The sequence below is a fragment of the Arctopsyche grandis genome, chromosome 12, assembly GCF_051622035.1.
Source record: "Arctopsyche grandis isolate Sample6627 chromosome 12, ASM5162203v2, whole genome shotgun sequence".
NCBI lineage: Eukaryota > Metazoa > Arthropoda > Insecta > Trichoptera > Hydropsychidae > Arctopsyche > Arctopsyche grandis.
In genome coordinates, this window is record NC_135366.1 from 26,493,681 (window position 1) to 26,517,520 (window position 23,840).

General features: G+C 35.3%; 2 protein-coding genes across 2 annotated transcripts in view; one reads left to right on the top strand and one right to left on the bottom strand.

The window, feature by feature from the left end:
* The window catches only part of rg (A kinase anchor protein rugose), a 748,758-nt gene that overhangs the window by 692,527 nt on the left and 32,391 nt on the right, over positions 1–23,840 (top strand). The window contains exons 35-36 of the mRNA XM_077443290.1: positions 13,308–13,425; positions 13,997–14,099. Of these exons, the coding sequence (XP_077299416.1) occupies positions 13,308–13,425; positions 13,997–14,099 (221 nt within the window). The remainder of the gene's footprint in view (positions 1–13,307; positions 13,426–13,996; positions 14,100–23,840) is intronic.
* On the bottom strand, positions 15,637–23,579 carry LOC143920407 (facilitated trehalose transporter Tret1-like). The gene is made up of 5 exons (XM_077443291.1): positions 23,450–23,579; positions 18,423–18,527; positions 17,928–18,057; positions 17,184–17,369; positions 15,637–17,103 (listed from the first exon to the last, which is right to left on the bottom strand). The coding sequence occupies exons 2-5, from the start codon at positions 18,477–18,479 to the stop codon at positions 16,031–16,033; spliced, it is 1,446 nt and encodes a 481-aa protein (XP_077299417.1). The 5' UTR covers positions 18,480–18,527; positions 23,450–23,579; the 3' UTR covers positions 15,637–16,030.

Below are 23,840 nucleotides of genomic sequence, written 5' to 3' on the forward strand. Positions count from 1 at the left end.
TTGTTTTTCCATGGTTAAGCTGTTTATATTACAAATACCGAACGAAGCCAGGTAAAACCACTAGTATATAATAATTATGTTTTTATAATTGATATTTATTGATCTGTATAGGACACTCGTTGCATTGAAGCGATCTGTAAGACGATCGTACATGATTGATTGAATAAAATACAAAAACCGGCATACTAATAGCTCATAATATGTAGAAATTGAAAATTTTTACTACCGAATTTTGCGCCAACCCTGATTTATCCACTATTATACTATCACAAATACGGCAAACAAGAATTGGTACATCGAAGTGTCTCATATTTCGGCATAAAAAGACCGATCCTCCCTTTTGTGTCGCTTGTTGTTCCATTGTACCTATCGTTCCAAGAGAGACCACTTTACTTCAATCAAAAACCTCTTTTTCTCCACCAACACTTGGATACCCAATACAAGCATACTCACCTTCACCATTGAGGGTTTGGATGATTTTTTCGGTGCCATCCGGCGAATGGGACGAATTAATTTTTATTTCACTGCTATCGTTTGATTTGTGACCAAAGTTCGTGCGTGCATTTCTCTCACTTTTTTATGTATAGTGTTTCCCCTTCTATCTCTCGTACACACTCACACCGCAAACGGAAACTGAGTTTATAAAACATGCATAATTCACCTCACCGTCGGACATAAATCTTATTCCCCTCTTCCTACGGGAATATGCGCCGAATTATGTGCTCCCTTCGATAGTCGCTCAAACGTCACTCGTCGACGAAACGACACTATAATTTCTCCGAAGTGTCGCTATATTTCATATTTTTCATTACGTGGGTATTCGAGGAATGTTGTGGGTTTGATATTGTTGATGCGTAGTGTTTTGTGTGCTTGCGTATTGTACGTGTCCTATCTTGTGCAGTGCCCTTCATTAAGTGCAGTTTGCATTGGCGTATCTATCGAAAGCACGAGTGATGTTGGGTCGTGCTTTTGAATTGGGTTCGAAGCTTATTTTGTATACTTTTACTTATTAGTATTCGGCGTAACCTACGCTATGTGAATGTTTTGATTTGTTTGATATTAACTATGTAATATACAACTTTTAATGATAAAAATTTACTTTGTATTTATTAGACATATTAAATTTCTCTCTTCGGTGCTTGCGAAATTTACTCTAGAGATTGCCTTTACTTTATTTATTTTGGATAACGACTTCATTGACCGATCACGATTGATGTTGTTTAAAAAATAGTTCGATTTTAAATTGATTTCGAAGCTTATTGTCGTATACTTATTAGTATTCAGCGAACCTTACGTGTTTTTTTGTTTGATTTTGATGATTAAAATCCGCATTGTATTTGTTTGACATATGAAATGTCTCTGTTTGGTATTTCAGGAGACTTTTCCTTCTTTTTGGATATCATTGACCGGTTATCATTATTTTTGTAAAAATAAGTCGAATTTAGATAAAGTTAATACACATTTGTTTCAATATAAACTCTGGTCTCTTGGTCTCTGGTCTTTTTATGCCGATCTTTTTTATACGGTTTATATTAAAAAAATATAGTTATTACCAAAGATCGGCGTTGGGACGATGCTTTTGGCACAAAAAATGGTTCACTATTGTCAACCATATTTTTTTGCTATATTGTTTTGTACAGTAATGAAGGGGTCTATTATTATTTTAAGAGCACCAGGTCTACACCTAAGTCTGGTTAACGTTGTACCATTGTTTTAGTTATTTACATACGCTACGTGCGAAATCCAGTGTTTCCCGCGTTTTTTTACAAGGCGACGTTGCCATGTATCCGTATTGGTATAGAGGAGGGTGAGATGTAAGCCCAACCGGCCTCGCTTTGCGCAAACTCCGGCCACGGCAAGTACAATACGTCCCAAACTAGATGAAATTGGACATTCTTGAGCGACAATCTCCTACTTTCAAAATTTTAATGACCAGCACATTGGAAAGTATCCCTACTTTTCTTAAAAATTATGTAACGAATCCTTACTTTTTCTAGGTAAGCCGTATTTTTAGGCGGTATCCCGTGGAACGCATCCATTTCATAAAAATAGATATTTGCTGAAATTAATAGACAACGATGTTATTGACCTAATTTGTATGAAAGCAAATTTATTTATTTATTTTTAACATATTAGCCACAGTGACATTACGAATGTAACTGTTTAGTATTCTTGTATTATATTGTATGTATTTAAATTAGACTGTAGTCGATTTTTGGAAGGGTTCGTATCTCAGGACCTAACTATTACTCGCCAGAGCAACGCCGGACAATTCGGTTATATTAATTCATAGAGTCAAAATCACTATATGATATATATATATATATATATATATATATATATATATATATATATATATATATATATATATATATATATATATATATATATATATATATATATAGAGCGATGGTTTACTTCTTATTACTGTTACTATTAATCAATATTTTCGTCGAATCTTACATATATTATATACTTAGTAAATAGGTCATACTCATCCTACTTGCTGTTGTTAGACGATGACGTCTGAAGTAATGACAAAAACCAATCCAAAAATATCGCCAATCATTTGACGAATGATTTCGAATTTCCGAATAATTCCTATTCCGATCTTGTCCAACTGACCTATCATCACGACGACGATGACTAAACTTTTCAATATCAAAAATGCTTCATCCGATTTCGTATTATGAAAATTCCCGCTCGCAATGCACGTCACATTCTATTACAGTGTAATTTGTCTGGTTGTTTGTCTACCCTATCCGCCGTGTCACCCCCATCGTGGTCACCCCATCTCTTTCGTATCACATTATACATATACACAAACACGCAAAATCCGCACTGTAAATACGTGGACAGCAACGATACCAACAATCGTCAGATTACAAAAGATGACAAAGTATCCAACCGACAATCGAGGAAACGTAATATACAAAGATGTGGGAAAAAGGGCACGTGACACAGAAGCATCTAGACGCGGACAATAAAAGCGAGAGTCCATTAAACGGAAAGTTCACATCAAAAGCAATAATTAGTCGGAAAATTCGACGAAAGCAAAACAAAAAACACCGGATCAAAGGACACTGAGTGGTCTTCTTGGTGCTCTAGATCCGAATCAGCGGTCGTAAAATCGACGATTTACAGCGACATGTGGTCATCTTGAAGGGGGACCCCGGTCGCTAACAAGATAACGAAGACCAGACGACTTTCATAAATATTTCACGTATGTGTGTGTGTGTTTATAAATAAATGCATGGTGGTGACCTTGCTATAATTCAATTAAAGTGCAGCAAACGTAGGTAGATGGGTTCGTGTTTGGGCACCATTAGTTCTGAAAAGCAGGTATCACTTGTGTCGAATTAGATACGGAAAACAAAAGCGGTAGTAGTTGTGTGTGTTATTATGGACAACTGATGGGTTCGCACGTAAATAACTTTGGTACACGTGTTCTCGATAGGTTTATGTGATGTTTGATCATTTTAGAAATGTATTGTAGTGTATGTACTATGTGGTCAGTGTTTCTCTAACTTTTTTCTAAAATTTTAGTTTCTTTTATAAGTATATTCTAGATAAAGATTCATACATATGTATATGGAAAGTTGTATACTCAACATAAAGAGAACTGGATACGTGGATGAGAAGTATGACAAGGGTAGTTTATATACATATATGTACTTATAGTGGAGAGAATGAGCAGTGAGCAAGTCTCGTAATCATTTTTTCAACCAATCATGCACACTCATCAACAGATTGCTTGTGTGCTATACATATATATTAGTAATTATCTGAAAAGGTACACACGTTTATTAAACACGAAATCCAGGGCTTTTTTTTGAAAAAAAAGTGCCGGAACTCACTTGTCAAGTTTTTATTGGAAAAGATTATATTCAAATTATATTACATACATATATAGAATACTAGTTGTTTTACCCGGTTTCGCTCAGTATTTGTGATATTAAAAGCTTAAACATAGCGAATCTAATAGTAAATATTCATTTGTTTTTTTATTAAATTTATTTAATTCGAAAAAAAAATAATATTCAACCAATTGAATTGTCGACATAGAGACTTTGTTTTGTTTACGAAGTTTCCAACCAAAGATACTTACATATATAAATATATACATATTACATACAAAGTCTCTTTCGAAATTATATATTAGATTCGTTTGAAACATAAAAAATGCTGAGACAAAAAGGTGACGGAACGCTCTGACAACATCTATGATCAAACGATTAGCCACAGAGACATCTATGTACAAACTTTTGCAGCATCAGTAAAAATCGAGATGCTGAATAGCTCGAATTTTTGCGAAAGTGCTAGGACAGGGTTGCCAATTTGTTGGAAACGTTTCAATGAAATCATATAAATTGGCAAACTCTGATAGGAAACGTTTGACTTTTGAGTTACAAATCCAATGTGTGGCCAACAGCACACCCCGGGATAGGACCCGTGACCATACAATTGAAAGAATTACAAGCTAACCATCGATCTATGCTGCTGGTTATGGACGAAAGAAGCACTCAAATGGTATCCTAGAGGATGTAAAAGAAGGACATAAGGCAGATGGACAGAAATCAGATAAATTGGCAAACTCTAATGTGAAATGATCGACCTTTGAGTCACATTTCCAAGGTCTGGCCAGCAGCACACACCAGGGTTATAACCCACATCAAAGTCATCGAAAGCATTGATCTATGCTGCTAGTTATGGACAAAAGAAGTCCTCAAATGGTACCCGAGAGGATGTAAAAGAAGGTCACAAGACAGATGGATGGTTGAAATTAGAAAAATGTGTGGGCTGAGATGCAGAGATGATATCTATACATAATGCTAAATTATCATCTCCGTACAAACACTGTACAAAAAGCATTATTCAAACTCATTATTTACTCTAAAAATCATCGCGATTTCACCCATCGTCACTTTTGACGTGTAATACGAACCGCAATCACTACAGAATCATCAATCGGGGAATACCGGCGACATCCCCCAGCCTTTTAATCGTAATGAATAAACACACATGTCACACTTTGCTCCTTATTATGTCGTCACATTGCATCATTACGCTTCGCGGATAAAAAAAAAACAACCACACACCCCCTTCATGACTGCTCATTCACCCGTCAATCAACCACGCATATGTACATATGTACATATATCCCTTCGCTTGATAATCCCTATTGTTATTTTTTAGAAATTTTACAAATTTGTTGAAATCTCTGTATATACGTGTACTTGATTATAGGGGTGGGTTCATCTCCACCCCGTCCATTAAGGTCGTTAGTAAAAATCTCAGTGAAATTACTTCAGGATTCCATTTCACACTCGACGTGACCCGAAATAGATGAGCTGTCACGGCTGCTCCAGACCCCATCCACACCGGGTTTGGCTCACCCTCTTTTGCACAAATCCTTCGGGAAATCACTGGTTAGAGGGCTTCTTCTGTATGTATGTTGTTCCTCGTTAAACGGAAACATATTGTGCGCCGATACTATTTCCTTCGGATTAGCAGTGTTGTGTTTGCTCACTGCTTTTTTAATGCACTTCTTATGCATGTATCAAAATCGCTTTAGCAACTTATGAATTCAACATTTATATATTGAATATTCATAAGAAATCGTGTTTCCTTTTCCAATTTAACTTCGATGGCTTTGTTCAACTAAAGCTACCATTCTATATTCAGATGTCCAATGCTTTAATTTCGCAGTTTCAAATATTATATAACAATAATCTACATTTTTATGTACAAATGTATATCCATTTTGATATTCCTACGTATCGTTTGCATATAATAAAGGAATTCCATTCAAGGAAACAATCAACTAATGTTCATTTAATGGATAAATTTATCTCTAATGGTAAAGAACACACTGTGAACACAAAAAGTGCAGCATGGGATGCGACCGTGATTTCGACTGTGTTGGGGGTATCTTCATGTCGTTTTCAATTCATACGATCTTAACAGCACCCTTGAATAACATACAAATACCTATTTTGTTGAGTTATTTTACTCGAGTTCTTCTTGAGTGCCTTTGAAAGTTTGGATGCCAGGAGACTGCTGCACTGTTGTGTGTATTTCTCTTATCTCCAATAAGAATACACTCAAAAGGCAGGACATGCCTTGGTTGAACTCTAGCTGTAATTGGCGTGTTTTTATGTCACTATTAGTTCGTAATACGAGTATCTTATTATTTAGACAAATTTCTCCCACATTTCTTCAATTCACCATTATCGATCACTGTCAGACCTACATATGTCAATACAAGAATAACATATCACCGAAAACACTCCAGGGAGTGAGATTTGTGAGGAAAAGCGATGGTACAGATTTGAGCTAACAACGTTTTTTTATATTGCAAAACTATCAAAAAAAATAAGAGTGAAAATTTACTTTTGATTAAGTTGTGAAGGGGGCTTCGCTTCATGTTATCGCTTCGATCTGACACTGATCTGAGTTTGTTAATGGTTTAACTCTTCTAGCTTTATGTGGAGACATTAGCTTACTTCAATGTTAGCTATGTCGAAAAAATATCAATGCGATCCAAAGAGTGGAAGTGGTTCAAAATCAGATAAAAATTTTTTGACGGGCAGAAATTGCATTGAACTAACAGTGGAGAAATGTGTAGTTGGTAATTAGTAATGATTATTCCTTTCTTTTGTGTACTTTCCTTTATTTGCAGTAATGTGGAAGAGGGACTGCCGGCTGGAGTATGGTGATTGGCACATCACCTATTAGTGTTAGGTCGACACTATTAATTAGCGATAAGTAAACTGTCGGTAGCCCTCTATTTATACAAATTTATATACTATATTAAGGTGGAGAGCGGCCATAATAGTGTTGCGTAGGGGTGGGTGGAGGATCCAAGAAAAAGGCCAACAGTCGTTTCACAGCATTTATTGATGATTAAGGAGTTACACGTATTGCTAGTGTTCAATCCAGAATGACATGATATCGCCTACGTACCGCCTTATAAGGGGTAGATCTCTCAGGACGTCTAATCTGTTTACCTACAGTATAGTCACGTATTCGGATATGTATTCCCACGGTATGAGAAGTGCAATCATTGTTTAGCTTTCATGCACTTAGCTCGTCGCTAATCCCTAAAACCACTTACACCGGTCTCACGGTCTCTCAGGACGTCTACCCGTCTTAATCCGCTCGCAGTTACTCGGCGGCTCTGTTTAGTATACGTTACATTGCCCCCCACTTAGGTCAAATCGTCCCGATTGACCAACAAATCATAACTGATAAATCTGCAGTAGTTACATTTATCTTCGATATCAGTCACAGTTACATTTACCATTACAGTCGTTATCTTTACAGTTACAATGGAAACAATGACATTTAAAATCTATTACCGTTACATTAACGTTACCTTTACAATTTAAATTCTGTTACAGTTAGATTAACGTCACCTTTACAATTTAAACAATTACATTAAACCTTCGTTAAACTTCAATTTACGACACCTTTACAATGTAAACAAAAACATTTAAAATTTCGTTACACTACGATTTACGTCACCTTTACAATGGAAACAATTACATGAAAACTTTCGTTAAACTTCAATTTACGACACCTTTACAATGGAAACAATTACATAAAACTTTCATTACACTTCACTTTACGTCACCTTTACAATGGAAACAATTACAGTTATATTTCTAATCCCCTAAAATTAGTCATCCGATGTTTTACATTTGGAAATCATTCTTTGTCAGCTCTTCGGTCCAAAATTTTCTCACGTGTTTGGTCCATGTTGCTCGTATCACCAAAGTCCAAATTTGCTATGGCAGCCCCGTATTCCTGTCATGTGGTCCAGCATCCTGCTGCAGACCAACGTTCAACCCAGAACGTGCTCCAAAGCCATGTCCCACAAGAATGGCTCCCATCCTCACAAAAGTGACTTGGTCCATGTCTCTCGTGTCACCATCGTCCAAATTTGCTACGGTGGCCCAGTGTTCCTCTGTCATGTGGCCCAGCATCTTGCTGCAGACCAACGTTCAACCCAGAACGTGCTCCAAAGCCATGTCCCACAAGAATCGCCACCATCCTCACAAAAGTGACGGTTGACCCTGGAAAATGTGCACCCCTCAGTCTGCCACTCTGCTGGTGGTGCTTCTTTTCCGTTCCCTTGACCCTGGAAAATGTGCACACCTCAGTCTGCCACTCTGCTGGTTGTGTTTCTTTTCCGTTCCATTGACCTTGGTAAATATGCACCCAACAGTCTGCCACTCTGTTGAATGTGCTTCTTTTCCGTTCCATTGACCCAACTGAAATCCATTTCTTTCTGATGTATTTTCCCGTTACATCTGCGAGATGATCTAAACACTGCTGCAACTGTCCATGTATTTTTTCAGGTACTCGTGTTTCCACTAGTTTCCAACTAGATTTTTTTCGATGTTGACGTATATCAATTGTTCCACTCTCTCTCGTTGAAGTCGCGATCTGGCGTTTCTTCGGTTTCAAATGCCCTCACGTGGTTGATCCAAGTCGCTCGTTTCCCCAACGTCCAAATTTGTTGCGGTGGCCCCGTCTTCCTCTCATGTGGCCCAGCATCTTGCTGCAGACCAACTTTCCACCCAGAACGTGCTTCCGTTGCCATTCCCTCTGAAGCGGTGCCTCTATCCTCCCAAAAGTGACTTGATTGACTCCGCCGACTGACCAACCAACATTTATCCAATCTGATAAATGTGCCTCTCTGCCGTTGCATGGTTCCGATTGAATTCCATTTCAATCCGTTTACTTTCCGACTCTTCCAATTAGACTCGACTAGTTTCCAATTAGATTTTTTTTCTCAGTTCGTTGACATCTGCCCTCAACAAACAGTTGAAGGGAATAGTGGCTTGTAATCGACATCTCTCAGTTGTAGTCGATCTCCGCTCCTCTTCTGACGACGACGCCCTCCCGTGGATCGACGCCACCTACAGCCGCTAATTCCTGCCACCCGCGGTGAATTGGCGAACCGCCCTCGTTCCGGTCGCCCCCTGGACCACTCTGCAACTGCCGGATGCCGCTCTCCGATGCTGCCCTTGACAACGCCTCAAGTTGTCCTCTCCCGGCAGCACCTGCACGAAACCTCCCGTTTCGCAACCTCCCTCCGTCATCCCGATGAATTCTTGCTCCTCCCCATTCCTGATCTCCACTCCTCTTCTGACGACGATGCTTTCCCGTGGATCGTCGTCACCTACAGCCGCTAATTATTGCTACTTGCGGCGAATTGGCGAACTGCCCTCGTCTCGGTCGCCCTTTGGATGACTCTGCAATTGCCGGATGCTGCTCTCCGATGTTGCCCTTGACAACGCCTCAAGTTGTCCTCTCCCGGCAGCACTTGTACGAAACCTCCCGTTTCGTAACCTCCTTCCGTCATCCCGATGACTTCTTGGCGGCCACCGCCGATAATGTCAAAGTCGAGTTGCAGTGATAACTGCAATTCCACAACCGAAAATGTGATGACCGATTCTGTGTGTTGCAGTGAAAACTGCATTTTTTTGTTTCGTGTCTCCATGGCTCGAACTCTCTCCTACAGCTCCCGAAGATGGCTTCGCTGTAGCTTCTCTTCCTTCGCTGGTGACTTTGTTCCACGGCCCATCTTGGATCCCACTTCTGACGACCAGTGTTGCGTAGGGGTGGGTGGAGGATCCAAGAAAAAGGCCAACAGTCGTTTCACAGCATTTATTGATGATTAAGGAGTTACACGTATTGCTAGTGTTCAATCCAGAATGACATGATATCGCCTACGTACCGCCTTATAAGGGGTAGATCTCTCAGGACGTCTAATCTGTTTACCTACAGTATAGTCACGTATTCGGATATGTATTCCCACGGTATGAGAAGTGCAATCATTGTTTAGCTTTCATGCACTTAGCTCGTCGCTAATCCCTAAAACCACTTACACCGGTCTCACGGTCTCTCAGGACGTCTACCCGTCTTAATCCGCTCGCAGTTACTCGGCGGCTCTGTTTAGTATACGTTACAATAGTATAAAGATTGTCCAAACAGAGTAAAGCTATTGTAACGTGGGAACATGAGAGATAAAGAGAGAGAGAGAGTATCCACTGTCTATTCGTGGGTGAACAATAGAGATCCCGGATTAGGCTAACGAGACCGAGTAAGTTGCCGAACAAAGGCAACGCTAGAGTTCTCACATACCTGGGCGAGTGCGTGCGTAAACAATAGACTCACCAGGGTAGATCTTTAAGTGCCTAGACAATAGACATATTAATAGATCGGAGAAGCTGTGCTGTGCAACTTGTCCTTTATAAGGAAGTACACACGGTAGATCAGATTATTCTGGAATGGGCGGTGGTTCCGTCTGGACCTCTGGGATCGTTGAAGAAATGATGTGAAGCGACTTTAGTCTCTCATTTGGATCCTGAACCCATTCCTACGCAACACTATTAAAAAGCTTTTATTAAAAAAAAATGCATTACATGTACCTTAAAATTATTTATATTATAATGTATTTCATACATTTATTTTTAATATGAAAGTAGATTCAAAAGATAGATCATCTAGGCAAAAAAGTTTTAAAAAATTGAACATTTTCAATAAATTTTCTAATCTACGATCTTAATTATAGTACCGTGATATATAATAGTATACTAATTTTGATAATTTTAAATTGAAAACTGTAGATTTGGATAATTAATTCATAATAATCATTCGTCTTTATATAACATACGTTTATACGAACATGTATTAATTTTAGTAACACAATTATAAAATCCTAAAAAGTTAGGTAGAATAAAATTATCTATACATTACAACATGTAACCTTGCATAGTATAGTAGATTCACACACCTCTGGCATTGGCCATTTCCACGGCGCATGCCTACACAAAATGAATGGCTTTTCCTCTGCGGAAACATTGATCGGCGCTCTTCCACCACGTAGCAATTTTCCGGCGAGCTTTTCCGCCCCCAAATCCGATAACTTTCACCTACCATCTCACTCGCACTTCTTCGACCTTTCACTCGGATTCGCGCCACGCCGCCATTTCACCAAAATGGCCGTCGAACACATAAAATGGCGCATGCGTCCAAATCGCTAGGGAAAACAACACATATGTACATACTACATGTCTACATATAAACTGGAATCGAATCGGTATTTAGTATCGACTAATCGAACCGTATTTAGATGCATGTTTTATTACGGATATCGAAGCTACACGTTCCCAGCCAATAAATCGAAATTTTGTCCAGGGCATTGTAAATCACCCGCTTTTGAATGATCCTGCCCGGGAATCTCGTCAGATTTACAAACCCTATAAAGCAATAACATATTTATTGCTCGTAAACCGCTTGTGTATATTATATACTCCTTCCAGTATCGAGGCATTCGAATGTATCGCTCGTATCGTAAATAACCTCTCCGATATATGTATATATATTTTTTATATTATAACTTATACTATCGAAGCATATAGTAAGTGATTAATTCAATTAATATCAATTTAATGGGGTTCGGTTTTTTCTTTCCAAAAGACGATGCACTCATTTAAGTTGACTTTTATTGAATGCGACTTTAAGTTAAAATTCACTATCAAGAGTTTATATTTAATTTAATGAGATTTTAAATTTAAAATATCAACATTTCAATTACGATTAATTCAAATCATTAAAAGTTGTCCATATTGATATTATTTACTCGGATAATCGAAGTTCAGAAACCGGATTCGGGCCTACCTGGGGTAGTTGTAGTAGTAGTAGTGGATTGCTATGGTATGGTCCGCCGCGTCGTTCGCTTGCACGTCTCAATTATGTTCCCTTCGTGGTACTGGCGAATTGTTGTGTAAAGGAGTTCCTTCAAAGACAAAAAAGCAAGCAGCATGGCTCGATAGTTGCGTTTATATTAAGCACCGAGAGATTGCCGAATTTGATCCCGTGCTAATCTTTAATGCTGCTGGCCAGACTTGGATATTTGTGACTCCAAGTCGATCGTTTCCTATCAGAGTTTGCTAGTTTATCTGATTTCATTGTTGAAACGGTTCCTCCATCAAATTGACAACAACCACCCTAACCACTATATATGTCACCACTATCTGAATATGATTTATGTATTAGTATAGATGTCTCTCTAAATCTCCAAATTCAGTGATGTATGTAATAAAAAAATGCTACATTGTTTGCATTGGGGTTTACCTGTTGCGCCTTCCTGGTATATATACATATATATTTAAAAAATAAATAAATAAATTTTATATTTAGTCGTGTCTATCAAACATTCTCAGTCGATTGTTCTACAAATCATTCAGAAGAATAAGCTTTGAAGATAAACAAGATGTTTTGAAGAAAATTAGGCTACTTGGGATATTTCTGTTTAATGAAAAATTCGACTCATCCCTTCAAAACAGATTATTATAATTCAAAAATTGAAAATATATCTCTGTTCATACTTAATCCTGTGTTTTAAAATTGACCCCACGCCACTGCTTTATATACATACATACATATAATAAGCTTAACGTCTGCTCTGGTGAATGTTTTCCGCTTTTATATACAATATAATTGTAGATGTATATGGATTAAGAAGCGATTCAAACAAATAAAATCTCACAAATGTATGCTCTCATCATCAAAATGAAATTCACCGAGCGGATTATTAACAACAAACGATCAAAACAAATAAAACGTTTGCGAAAATCTTAATACTTTTATTGTATGTTTTACAACATTTTGTCCAAATTATATTTTTATATGCTCTCGGCATTCGTATAAGTTCTCGAACGCAAGTTCTCATATAAATAAATTTTTATTTTGAATATAATTTACGAGAGCATCGAGCCGAGGTGGACATTTATCACCTTTTATTAGTATTGTATTTTGTATTTTTTTTTATGCATACATATATATTTATATTTATTTATACATTTTATGCGCGTGTGTGTTATGCCTTTTTATACTCGGAAGACATTCGTCACCGGTTCTACTAATTTTTTTCGTGTCACCTGTCAGTCTGTAACGTTTTACAGCCTCTCTATTTCACGCGTATCACACACATACACAGGATATTACTGGCTCGTCCATAAATTAATTATTTTTTATACAACCATTATATTATTTATACCAAATAAAATTACCTGCGCCTCTTAAACGTCCGGAGACGCTTTTGACGTATAAATTTTATCGACTCGTTACGACATATGCGTTTAGAATAAGTTGTCTGCTCGTTATCCATATATCAAGCCTGTCTATTTTTCACTTTTATTACTATTTTTTTAGTGATAACAATAAACTAAGTTTTGATCTATTACTGGTAGTATGTGAACTCATTTGTGTTTCCTTTTTTTTGGTTACAGGTGCTCAAGTATTGCGATCATCTTCACGGCAAGTGGTACTTTAGCGAAGTTCGGGCTATATTTTCACGACGATACCTCTTGCAAAATGTCGCCATTGAGATATTCCTTGCTAGTAGAAGTGAGTATTACATTCATATTATCTTTTTCAAATGCAATATATGTATACTTTTTTTTTTTTCAATATATTAGACACATATTGAAATATTACGCATGTGAATATTTAATACGATATTACAATTCAATTAATTACATATTTTTTTTAAAAGTATTAAATTTCATTGAAATATCTAATTTCATACACATTTATTTAAAAAAAATAATCAGATTTTTTAAATGTATTGAGACATGTTTTGTATTTTATTTTATTTAAAATTGAAAAAATTTTATATGTACTCAATTAATTGATGAAAATGTATTTTAAGCTTTTTCTATGAAAAGTTGTATGAAAACTGTATTGAGACATCTATAGTTTTTTTTATGAAACTAAATTTATTCAAGACGTGTACCAAATTTTATTATTTATTTTATAATATGATATATATATAGAGACATCTAGTGATATTTTTTAAAACTATTATTATTTAAATTATTTTGAATATTAAACTTACAAACGAACATCAACAATTTACATACATTATTGTACAAGTGAATTTTTCATGCTCTAATAAATGTCTCTATTATCATTTCAGCGTCAATTATGTTTGCCTTCCCTGATCAGACGACAGTCAAGAAAGTCATCAAAGCTCTGCCGAGGGTCGGAGTCGGCATCAAGTATGGAATACCACAAACCAGGTACATTCTCAACTATTCAATAGAATTAAAAAAGCGATCGTTTCGGCGTATTTAAGAAAATTCCGGCCGACGAACGCCAGACACATCCGTTCGCAATTTGTGTCAATTTTTCACACTACGACTCACTCCTCTGATCTGATAATAATCTCCAGATTATTACAGTTTATTGCCACCAATCATGTGCGTCTGTCTGCACTCCCGAGGATAATAAGCGAGTGCCACGCGGTCACTTACACTTCAGATGTGATACGGGCCAGGATGTGATAATGTCGGTCAAGTATAAATCGTCAAATTATACTGACAATCTTGGACAATGTTGGGGTCATAAAAATTCTAGTACAAAATTGACTTACATAACCGAATCGAACAAAGAACTCTTTCGTGTATGAAACGCAGACAGCAAAAAAGTACGCACCGATCGGCACTGGTTGTGTAAAACTGTGTAAAGTGTTTGCAAATTCCGGAAATGATTGTTTCACAGGTGAAAAATAAATAAATCGAATTATAACTTAATACAATGACGGTCGAAACGCTCTGATATCCGGACTTTTAATTCACGATTATTTACGCCGATTCAATTTTAGTACTATTTTTTATGGTACAGTATTTTTTTTTTATATTTCATTAATAAATATCCAACCATCCTTACAAACATTTTCATTTAATCATCAAGCATTAATATTATATCATATTAATTTAAATAAAAGTCTTATGTTATAATATTAAACCATTCGATAGATGGGCTTATTAAAGTCCATCATTATGACTATCAATCAGGTCTTGATATATAAATCGCTTCTTCCACTAAAAGTTCGCTTAGACGAGCAACATTTTCAAACATTTACATACATATAAGTGGCAGTGTTGCTAGTATGTAATGTATTTTTTTAATTCAATGTCGCTGACATACATGCATATGTATTATTCAATTTAATATATGATTTCGAAAGAAACTTTAATGTTTGGGTGGTAGAATCAAGAAAAAACCTGTATATATATTGTTTGCTATTAGCTATTAGCAATTGCTACGAGCATTTAATATTCAATAGTGATCATGGCGGTGTCGATTTCACCCTGTGTACTTTTTAATTGTCATATTTATCATTGTTTTTTTACAATTCACAAGGCTAAAACGCAATAATGAGTGGTCGGCGCATTCGCATAGATTCGGCGCTCCGTAACCCGCACGCTGCGTCTTAACATATAAATACAATTTTGATTGGTTCAATATCTTTAATTAATAATCACACTCTTTCAAATACTAGATACTTTATTTAATTACACATAATAAATTTTGCATTACATACATTTATGCAAAATTAGTACAAAAAAAAGAAACTAATAATACTGTTTGTTTTGTGTACAGCAGTTTTAATATACGTATACAAATGATGCTGTTTATTTTTAAAGAATTTTTTGCTTGAGAAGCTACTTAAATGGTAACACGTGTCTGCGTTTTTACGTTTTTTTTAATGGTATTTTACTTACATAATACATAGTACATGTTTGAACGGCGTAAATTATGTTTTTTTTTTTTGTATATATTACTTAAAATTATTGCAATGGGTTTGTGATATTGCAACTCCTACCTAATTTGCATCACATAAGTAAGCTTTGATTAATCAACCACAATTCTTTAGTAAAAAAATTATCACAGGCGCTTTTTCCTTTCCTCTTCACATTTACATATATAGTATTAAAAAGCTATCTCTAAATCACAACGACTCGTAATGTCCATCTTACGCAACTTGGACCGGAAGTTCAATTCGATCTCATTTGTACGAACTGAACACTTCCCGTCCGCGGAAAATTCGCATGATGCGTCGCTTATAACAATTTTACATTAAAAATAAATATTATTTGGAATTATCAACACCTCGTTTCGAGGATTTTACTTATCACAATCATTCAAGTCAACCGTATATGTACTTTCAAACACTCAACTTGGCTTCGCTATTTTTGACACTATCCACCGAAGTCGCAGTCGATTTATTTGAATCACACTGTTGCTGAATGTCTTCTTTAGCAGACTCGAAACCCATCGTTATCTCAGATAGAGATTTCCCTTTAGTTTCCGGCAGGAATATAGCGCAAAAAACAGCACCCAAAATCGCCCCACATGCGAACATGTAAAGCGTCCCATTCTGGCCTATAGCTCCAGCAAGTTCCGGATAAGTCTTGATGTTCAAGAAGATCAAGATGTAAGCGCAACAGGTCGTGGTCCCAGACATTATCCCTCTAATCTTCTGCGGATACAATTCACCAGACATAATCCAGGGAAGCTGCAGGAACCCGATCATACTCGCAGAAACATGCGCCAAGACACATACCAGCTTCAAAGTTGGACCACCTCCGAAATAGTCACTCGTGGCTGCTATTAGCATGGTAATACCCAAAAGTACACCGCTGACCGTCGCCAAAACTTTCCTCCTCACGTGGTTGATCAAACAAGCTCCTATTACCCCCATAACAACCCTCAAACTTCCGACTATCATCGACGCACTGTAGGCGTTCATACTAGTACCCACACCTTTGAAAAAGTCCACGGCGTAATACAATATGATATAAATCCCAGAAAGTTCTTGGAATAAGAAGAAAGTCACTAAGATGATGAAAGGGCGTATTACAGACCATCTTCCGATTGTTCTGAACTTGTTCAGAATTGAATCTTTAGTTTCTGTATTTCCTTTGGAAAACTCGTCTAGTTCCTTCTGGGCTGTGTTGTTGTTTTGACGCAGCCAGTACATTGCCTGGTAAGCATCTTTGACTCTTCCCCTAGAAGCTAGCCAATACGGTGATTCAGGAACCCACTGCATCAGTATCGGAGTTATTATCGAAATGCCAGCACATATTGAAGCAACAGTCTTCCAATGAAGATAAGAACCCAATACATATACCAAAAATATTCCGAACGAAACTAGAGCAGGTCCTACAGCTGCCAAAACTCCTCTTGCAGCTGGAGTTGCCACTTCAGCTACGTAAATATAAGTAGCAGTGCTCATACCTACAAAAGAATTCAATGTTTTGCTCAAATCCACAACACAATTGCGATTGTTCTCTATTGTCTATCATATTTATATTTACCTATTGAAAATCCGGTTACCAATCGTCCGATGCATAACTCTATAAAAGTAGAGGACAGAGCTATAGTGATCCATCCTATCAGATTTGGTATGACGATAGCTTGCAGGGTGATCTTCCTGCCTACAGCATCCACAAGGACCCCACCCAGCAGAGCTCCGAAAGGATTCGAAATGACTCCTAAACTAGCTGCAAACAGAAAAAAAAAGGCTCAAATCATACGACACGTGCTCTCGTTCGTCTGCAATTGTGTTTAATGGCATTTGCGATTGTCTGCAGCTCAATTTGGATTGAAATCTTAATCAAATCAACATGGTTTTTTTCCGCAATTGCGATGTGACACTTTGCGTCATCGAAATGATTCCTGCCATTGTTCGCAACGCTAAAAATTGACCTAATTTGAGTGTTTTTAAAATGCTTGAATTCCCTCTTGGTCGCATCCTGTGTCTTTCAATTGTCGCTGAGAAAGCGTCACGCTTCTTATGACTCTATTCATATTTGAGTCATTTTTCCATTGGAATTGTTTGGAAATGTGTGAATTTCCCATGAGGCGGTTTCATTTCATAATTTGGAATCGTTCTATGAACGATAAGCGGCTTATTTGATCGAGGAATCTGGGTCAATAGTTTTTTAATTGAGCTATCAAAGATCACTATCAAAAAATGTATTGATGATTTATTTGATAGTGTTAAGATGACATTGACGCTGCTGCCACCAGTTTGTCAATTCGACTTTTGGAATGCTTACCTATCCAAGAAGCTTGCTCGTCTGTATAGTCTGGCCTGTCTTGTGCCAGTTTTGGCAGCATCACTGCTGAATACCCCTGACAGAGACCCACGGAAATATTCACAGACTGCGCAGCCAGAGCTGCCAAAACCTGAGAATGCAAAAACGATTGTTTTATTATGTGGAAAAAAATCCATATTATACACGCGAGTTGAACCACACGTGCGAATCATTCGCCAGTCCCACTGTCAAGGTGAAGCAAAATTATACACTTAACTGGCTCGTTATATGTATGTATTGTGCATAGTGACTGGTACTGTTCCCGAACGTACGCTTAGATTATGCAACGCGATGATGATGATGATGATGATATTATCGGGGCTAAGCAAGGGTGACATTATACTAAATGTGTGGCTTTAAGTGTAATTTTCGACTGTTAGGCTAATCATAGAATATGTACATACATACATATAAAAATATATTTTTTTTAATAAAATATGATTAAAATCTACTTACCATGTAAACGTCTCCGTAACACCATACTTTCCATATTTTCTTTATTGATAATATCATTTTATTCGATCTCTTTTATGACCCTAATGAAATTTATGATTCAACTATCTGTAACAAAAGAATGTTTTTTTATTTATTATTACATATAATAATGCATAGTAATTGATTGTCTTTTTCTGTATGTTTCCATTCGGTAATTATTCAAGCTTTTCAAAGTTAAAACTATGTAGTTATTATATCATCATCATTCATTTACAGACATTCACCATCCACTGCTAGATTAAGACCTCTCCAACACGCTTCCATTCATATACGTTATACAATATAATACTATAATACTTTTCAGAAACAAGCACGCAAGTCATTATAAATATTATCATCATCATTTACAGCCATTTTCCATCCACTGTTGAATGAAGCCCTCTCCATCACGCTTTTGATGAGCAATTATCATGCATCTCACCCATCCTACTTGATTTGAACAACTCTCATCCATCTCATCCCACACATTTTTCTAATTTCATCCATCCGTCTTCCTTGTGGCCTTCTTTTAACCCTTCTACATTCCCTCAGGTACCATTCGAGCACCCAAGGAGCACGCAAGTTACTATATATATATATATATATATATATATATATATATATATATATATATATATATATATATATATATATATATATATATATATATATATATATATATATATATATATATATATATATATATATATATATATATATATATATATATATATATATATATATATATATATATATATATATACACATATATTGTCATCATCATTTACAGCCATTCCACATCCACTATTGAATGAAGACCTCTCCATCACGCTTTTGATGAGCAATTATCATTCATCTCACCCATCCTACTTGATTTGAGCAACTCTCATCCATCTCATCCCACACATTTTTCTAATTTCATCAACCCGTCTTCCTTGAGGCTTTCTTTTAACCCTTTTACATAATCTCAGGTACCATTTGAGCACTTCTTTCGTCCACTATTTTAACTACGTGACCCGTACATTTTTTCATATTCTTAACTACATATATCATCTACCCTTGTCATGCATACTTCTCACACAAGTATTCCATTTCTTATCCTCATTATGCCGAGCATACAGCGTTTCACACTTATTTGTGCGCATTAGACTTCATTCATCGTCATTATATGCAATGTTTTTTAAATATTCTACCTATTTGATCGAAAAGAAGCTGTAAAATAATCCAGGATTTGACAAAAAAACTTAAATCTTCATATTTTTCTTATTGTGTTTAACAAATTGGTCAATATTATAAATATTTATCTCAATAAATGATTAGTATATATTTTATGAGCTGATTGCGTAATATCGTGCCCGTTTATCGTTTTAAAAGCATTTAATATCAGGCAATAACTTATGCATTCATCCTGTAATACATATATTGAGTTTACTTTGATTAAATGAAAGGCATTTAATATTACAATCAACCATACCAATTGTGGACAATGTATTTCTTAAAACGTCTAAAATCAACTTTTGGTCAAAAGCAATGCTTTGAAGCATTTAACAAGTGTATAATTTTGAATTAGCGAAGCTTTTAAGTCAAAGCATATATACATATGGATAATAAATATACGTACTTGGTGATAAAAAAATACCGTTATACCTTTTTTTTAACCTTTTTATACATTTTCTTTAATCATTAAATACATTACGAATACGAAACAATTTCCAAAAAGTTTCCATGTTTATCTTGTTTTACGCACAAACGAATAAGTTTACTTAGACGTAATCTTTTTTCGGTGAGACAAATAGATATTGTAATAAATTAAGAATAAATTTAAACGGTTTTTTGACGTTTTTGAAAATATTTATTCTCCTAGATAACACATTTTATGTACATACATACATACATGCATGCGAATGATTAATAACAAGTAAGTGGAAACTCGTGTTTTCACGTGGCACGAAAATTCGTGCCTTGTGTGCTCTTCAGATGGGTATTTCAGCGCTTCACTTGAATAGTAAACACTTTCGGGATGATAAATCCGACAATCTGATTTATGTGCATTCATATATAATACATAATACATAAAATATAACACATGGTTGAACGATGCTGTGAATATCCATACCAGTTCAATTAAACTAAACGTCTTATACATATGTATTATAGTGGATATTACGTTTCAATGATCGATCGTGCAGACGCCATTACATTTTATTTAATCAAAATTACATATATGAATGTATCAATTTTTAGTTTCTTAATCCGTATTTTTTTCTTTTGTCAACTTTTGCAATTCTTCACAAATAGAAATATAATCGTAATGTTTTTATAATAACGTACAATTTAATTTTCATTCCAAATGTAAGCATTTCACAATTGAAATAATACATTTTGACAGTTTTTTTTAACAAGAAGTGGTGTTAACACAGTGCTGGCCGGATCACTTGTGAAAATGAACAAAATAAGTAATCGGTTAACGAAATCCAAATCCTTTATTTTTTGTTGAAAAATTGAGGATTTGTCTTATTATTGTTAATGGGTTAGAGGCATGGCCATTTATTGCATTGTGAATTAACATCGATGTATCTGACAAAGACGCAAAGAATGAATCTGCATACGTAATCCGAAAAAGCACAGTTTAGATTATTTTTAATCTTGTAATACAAATTGTGATATTAACGGCAGATTTAGATTTTTTTTAAATTTCGACATATTTTCAAGAAGATTTGAAAATTTAAGCTGTTCGAAATTTCCCTTCTTGGAATTTCAATACAATCTCACAAGGATGCAACAAGATGCATCTAAATATATATGTATTTATGTACCTATATATACGTAATCTGAAAAGAATAGTTCAGGTCATTTTAATATTAATATAAAAATTTGTATCTTTAACAGCAGATTTTGACTTTTTTTAATTTCGATTTTTTTTAAGAAGATATTTGAACTTCGATAAGAAATCTTGAAGATTTTAAATTTCCGAAATTTTGGATGGAAAAAGATGCAAAAAGATGCATCTGCATATATGCGTAATCTGAAAAAGAATAGTTTTTTTTTCAAGAAGATACTCGAAATTTCGAATATAATCTAATTTTGATAAGAAGTCTCGAAGATTTAAGATTTTTGAAATTTTAGAATTTGTATATATGTACAATCTCACAAGCCTGGTAAAAGATGCCTTTGTAAAATTCATATAATTTCCTTGAAAAATTCATATAATTTCAAAGTAGTTAAACTTAAACTTTTTTGTAATTTCGACAGATTTCGACTTTTTTGAATTTTGACATGTTTTCAAGATGATATTCGAAATTTCAAAAATAATCTGAGTTCGATAAGAAGTCTTTAAAAGTAGAGTTTTTCGAAATTTCGCTTATTGGAATTTCGAGCATTTTAAAATATGAACTATAAATTAAAAACTAAATTGAGATTTTGCTTCGTTGGAATTTCGGCACGTTAAAATTTCAGTTTTCTAACATTGTTGTCTGTTTGTAACTCAAACAAACATTAGAAAAATTAGATTGTATATTTTTCGACCTTGAATTTTAATTTGCGAAAATTGTAAAACTTGAACTTTTACAAGTTTATAAGCAAGCTTCTTTGGATTATTGGGATTTTAGCTTCTTGAGAGTCTATTTAACCTTGATTGTATCGTAAATTTCGCAATTTTCAAATAAATTTCCGCAAGTTCAACAAATTCTTCGCCGAGTTCAAGTTCAAATCACTTGCAACTGTAAAATTTAATGGTCATTTTTTTCCATTTCGCAATTGTTCGTTCGTCCTTGCCCTTACTGTTTATGACAACAAGCACTCACTCTTTCATAGAAACTAACAATCGCATGTGGTCGTCACGTTATTATAATTCTGCATTGTATAGTGCATTTCAATGCAAAAATTTCAAAACGCGTATTTCATTCCGAAGAGTCGAAATTTCACAAAATTTCAATTCACATATCGTATATAGAAACACCTCATAGTCATCACTTCCTATGATTATTCAACGTTCGAACCAATTCATACACATATTTACACTTACAATACTATAACTACGCACACAACAAACCAAAAATCAAAATTTTAACAATCACTGATTAGAATTTTCCTCTATGATGTAAATAATATATCGATTTACTCACTGCGTATCGGATCGATTAAATATCATCGTAATTATCCATACGTTGTATCGGCTTTATATAACATTACATAAATATGAATACAATAATAATTCGTATTGAATAATGAATTGTATATCGACTCGTGTTAATTTAATGAATGCTAAATTTCTTATCTGTTATGTAAATATGTATATTGATTCAATACGATAGGCATTTCTGTCAATCTTAAAACAAATATTTAAAAATGATATCCATCCACTCGAATAGACACTGTTGAATTAGTTTGGATATGAAAAATGTAAAATTCATTTTAATTTTCAATCAAATGTCTTAAAATCCACTTCAGACATTATCGTTTCATTCATAAAAGTGGGCCAAGTCGGACAATTTCGAAACTGATGAATTGTAATCGATATCTTTTGCATCTACATATATATTTTCGATGCAATATTACATTAGCACTATTTTTTACTTGATTTTTTATGTTTTTTTCATTCAGTATATGTAATCCGATCGCTTATTTAACATTCAATCAACACTGAATCTTTTTTGTATCGACTTTTTAAACAAATTTTCATTGTTTAGTATTATTTTATGTAAAATGTACAAAAGTTTATATCATTTTATAATTTAATCAATTTTATTTGTTATTATACTTTCAATACTTTCTCAGATTTTTATACAAATTAATTCAAAGTTGGTTCTTTATGTTCAAATTTGTTATCAAATCCCAATTAGGTGAATAATTGATCTTAAAACTGTAACCAAAACAAAGTTTAGTATTGTTTGTTTCAAATGCATGTTTTTTTTTTCTTTTACACATCAACCGAATCACATTGAATAGATCATAAGCTTGAAAAGTATAGCATATCCCACACAACAACATTGAATCGACATCTTAAATACCTTGTGGAGATTTTCTTCAATGCAAAAGTAGTCACACAAATCTATCGAGCACACACACACACTTCAGCAACAGTTACGGCGACTTTTGTTGACATCATCCACTTTTACGAAACCGACTCGTTGAATAGCGACGAAAATTAAGTACACCGACTAATTATTGGATCGATAATGAGGTTCGACTGTAACTATCATCGTGCAATTGCAATCTGTAAGTACGGTTCTGGCGCGAGTGTGGTCCGCGTCCCGTCCACGCCACTATTGCGTTGGCCAGCTCGCCCCGCCACGCTATTTATCTCTTCTCTCTCGTTTGTCCACACGGACCATATTTCGCACAATCCATCGTGGAAGGTTACTCACTGACAGACCAAGATCTGGCCACCACGCTCCGTGG